This window comes from Eurypyga helias, unplaced genomic scaffold (genome assembly GCF_000690775.1).
Source record: "Eurypyga helias isolate BGI_N326 unplaced genomic scaffold, ASM69077v1 Scaffold47812, whole genome shotgun sequence".
Taxonomy (NCBI): Eukaryota; Metazoa; Chordata; class Aves; order Eurypygiformes; family Eurypygidae; genus Eurypyga; species Eurypyga helias.
The window spans coordinates 1-2,756 of NW_010238814.1; the positions used below are offsets into that span (position 1 = coordinate 1).

General features: G+C 45.7%; 1 protein-coding gene across 1 annotated transcript; it reads left to right on the top strand.

Moving 5' to 3' along the window:
- Positions 1-5: 5 nt before the first annotated feature.
- On the top strand, positions 6-1,898 carry TXNDC15 (thioredoxin domain containing 15; the record flags this gene model as incomplete). The annotated part of the gene is made up of 4 exons (XM_010147953.1): positions 6-167; positions 728-891; positions 1,091-1,221; positions 1,702-1,898. Coding segments are annotated over 4 exons (654 nt in total), but the record flags the coding sequence as incomplete, so codon positions are not given.
- Between the last annotated feature and the right edge of the window lie 858 nt (positions 1,899-2,756).

The following is a 2,756-nucleotide window of genomic DNA, read 5'->3' on the forward strand; positions in this document are numbered from 1 at the left end:
AGGCGGGCAGCCAGAGCCGGGAGCAGCCTGTACTGGAGACAGCGCTGCCCGCGCCCGCCGAGGAGCCGAATAGCACTGACAGCGCCAAAGCTCCCAAAGTGAACTGCGAGGAGAGAAACATCACTGGTATCGACCGCTTCACACTGCAGATCTTGAACGTGTCCCAGGTAAGCGGATCGCCCTGTTCGCTGCTGGGTGTTACTTTGAAGGCGTGAGGGTGGCAAAGGACGCCCTGTCAGCATGGTTCTTTGTGTCTGACGTGGTGCATTTACTTCTGTAACATCCTCTGTGCTATCGAAAAGAGGAAATGTCTGAGCAAGGAGGCTTTTCGTGGCATTCTGAGCAGAAAAAAATGGAGATACTGCTCAGTCCACATGCCTGTCTCTCATCTGTGTGCCTGCAGTGAACTGTCAGCTTTGGTGCTGCGTGGATTAGTGTTGCTCTGTGAAACTGCTAATGGCACTTACTGCCAGTACTAGTGTCTATTTCTAGCATGTTTCTTGTAATGGCTGTGTAAATATTTTTTTTAAAGTAATAAACTTCTAGAACAACCTTTAAAAAAGGTTAAATACACTTCATCTGTTTTAAAAATATTAAACAGGTGTTCAGCTACATGATAAATATTGTCAAGTAGCTAATCAATTGCTGGATGATGCATTCCTGTGTAGTGTTTAATTCTGTTAAATATGTCGATATCCATGTTTGGTTTTCTTCTGCTTTCTCAAAGGACCTGATGGAGTTCTTGAACCCAAACAGCAGTGACTGTACCTTAGTCTTGTTCTATACCCCGTGGTGTCGCTTTTCTGCCAGTCTGGCACCTCATTTTAATTCTTTACCTCGAGCATTTCCAACTCTTCGCTTCCTGGCACTGGATGCGTCCCAGCACAGCAGGTAAGTTGCACTTCCTGTGCTCCACTGTCAGTTGATTTCTGTTAGCAACTTGTGTTTTAAAAACCGGAGGGACTTTTTTTTTCTCTTATATAGTCATAATTTACTTTAGTAAAACTGACACTTCCTGTATCGTGACTTTGCTTCTTCCTACAGTGGGTTTCTTTTCCTTCATGCTTTGTATTTGCTTTATGTCCACCAGTTTATCAACTAGATTTGGAACTGTGGCTGTTCCAAATATCCTCCTTTTCCAAGGTGCTAAACCTATGGCCAGATTTAATCATACGGACAGAACGCTGGACACCCTGAAAGACTTCATTTTTAATCAGACAGGTATGTCAGTGAGCCCTGTTATGTCAGTAGGACGGAGAGGCTGGATTTTCACTCCAAACTGGGCTTTCCTCTTCCTGCCCTTTGTCCTTTAAAATTAATTTCATGGAGACCCTGAGAGGAGCTGGCAGAGGTTCATGTAATGGAATGCTGTAGCGAGCTGGATTTCGGGGTGTGCTGAAAGCAGAATCTCACCTTGCTGGGCTGCTGTTACAGAGCAGGGGAAAACAGTGGGGTTTAGCGGGTGGGGCTGCTAGAAGGCTCGATTGCATCTTTCTGCTCAAATACTTAATTTGGGAATAAAGGCAGATGAACCTTGGGATCATTGCCAGAGCAGGTGGGGGATAAGACAGTTTCATTTCTTGTGCTGGAGGAGCCAGAAGAATTCCCTTAGCCTGAGGAGAGGAACAAAGCTCCAAATACAACCGACTTTGCGGTGTTTACTGATTATTACTGCTGTTGATCAAGTGCTTGCTTTTCCAGGCATAGAAGCTAAAAGTGACGTGGCTGTGACTGAGGAAGACTGGGAAGGCCCCCTGCCTAGCGTTCTGACAAAGGGCATCGACTGGCTGCTTCTCTTTTCTTTGCTCTTTCTGGCTAGCTTTATCGTGTACGCTACCGTTCGGACGGAGAGCATTCGGTGGCTGATCCCAGGCCAGGAGCATGAACATCAGGAATAATCTGAGATGATGAAATAAGGACAGAATTTCCCACTTACTCGTAAAGTGGGAATTTGTATGGAATAGATGTACATAAGAATGAACTGGTTGTAATTTATAATACTGACTAAAAAGCTGCTTTATTTATTAAGCTGCTCTGATCATCTTATTTTTTATGGACTTCAGTGTAAACAGACTCACAGAATGGTTTGGGTTGGAAGGGACCTTAAAGGTCATCTAGTTCCAACCCCCTGCCATGGGCAGGGACACCTTGCACTAGACCAGAAACAGGTGACACGGTTCTACTTGGCTGTTCTGAAGAGGTCCCTGTGCTTTGTGGGTCGAGTAGGATTTTTGGAGCACGCTGGCCTGTGCGGGGCACTGCCTGGCACAGGAGCAGCATTGCTTCCGCGCGGGTGGAATCTGCGGGTCTTTTTTTTATAGATCCTACAGACGTACGAACTAAAGCTCCTCTGTGGATGGCGTGGTAACAGTGTGGAATGAGGGTGTGTTGGCTCACACAGATTGTACTCAAGTTTTAGCTCGTGTATTCCTGAAATACAACATTTTAAAGGAAAACGCTGCTGAGTGGTGATGTTGATAATGGTGTTTGACTCAGTAAAATGAACTATGAAGCAAAATGGGTTCATGTTTTTAAAAGTGCGCTTCGAGTGAGTGATTGCAGTGTACACCCGCGACAACGGGCGTGTTGCGTAGCTCGCAGGGTGACTGTTTTCCACCTTTGGTGCCGGGGTTGGATCCTGGTTTTCTCGCTCGCTGTGTGCTCTACGAGTTTTGACTTTGGTCTTTCTAAAATAACATCCAAAGCTCACCTCGTTGTGTGTGTATGCACAACCTTTTACCACATTCCTATAGAAC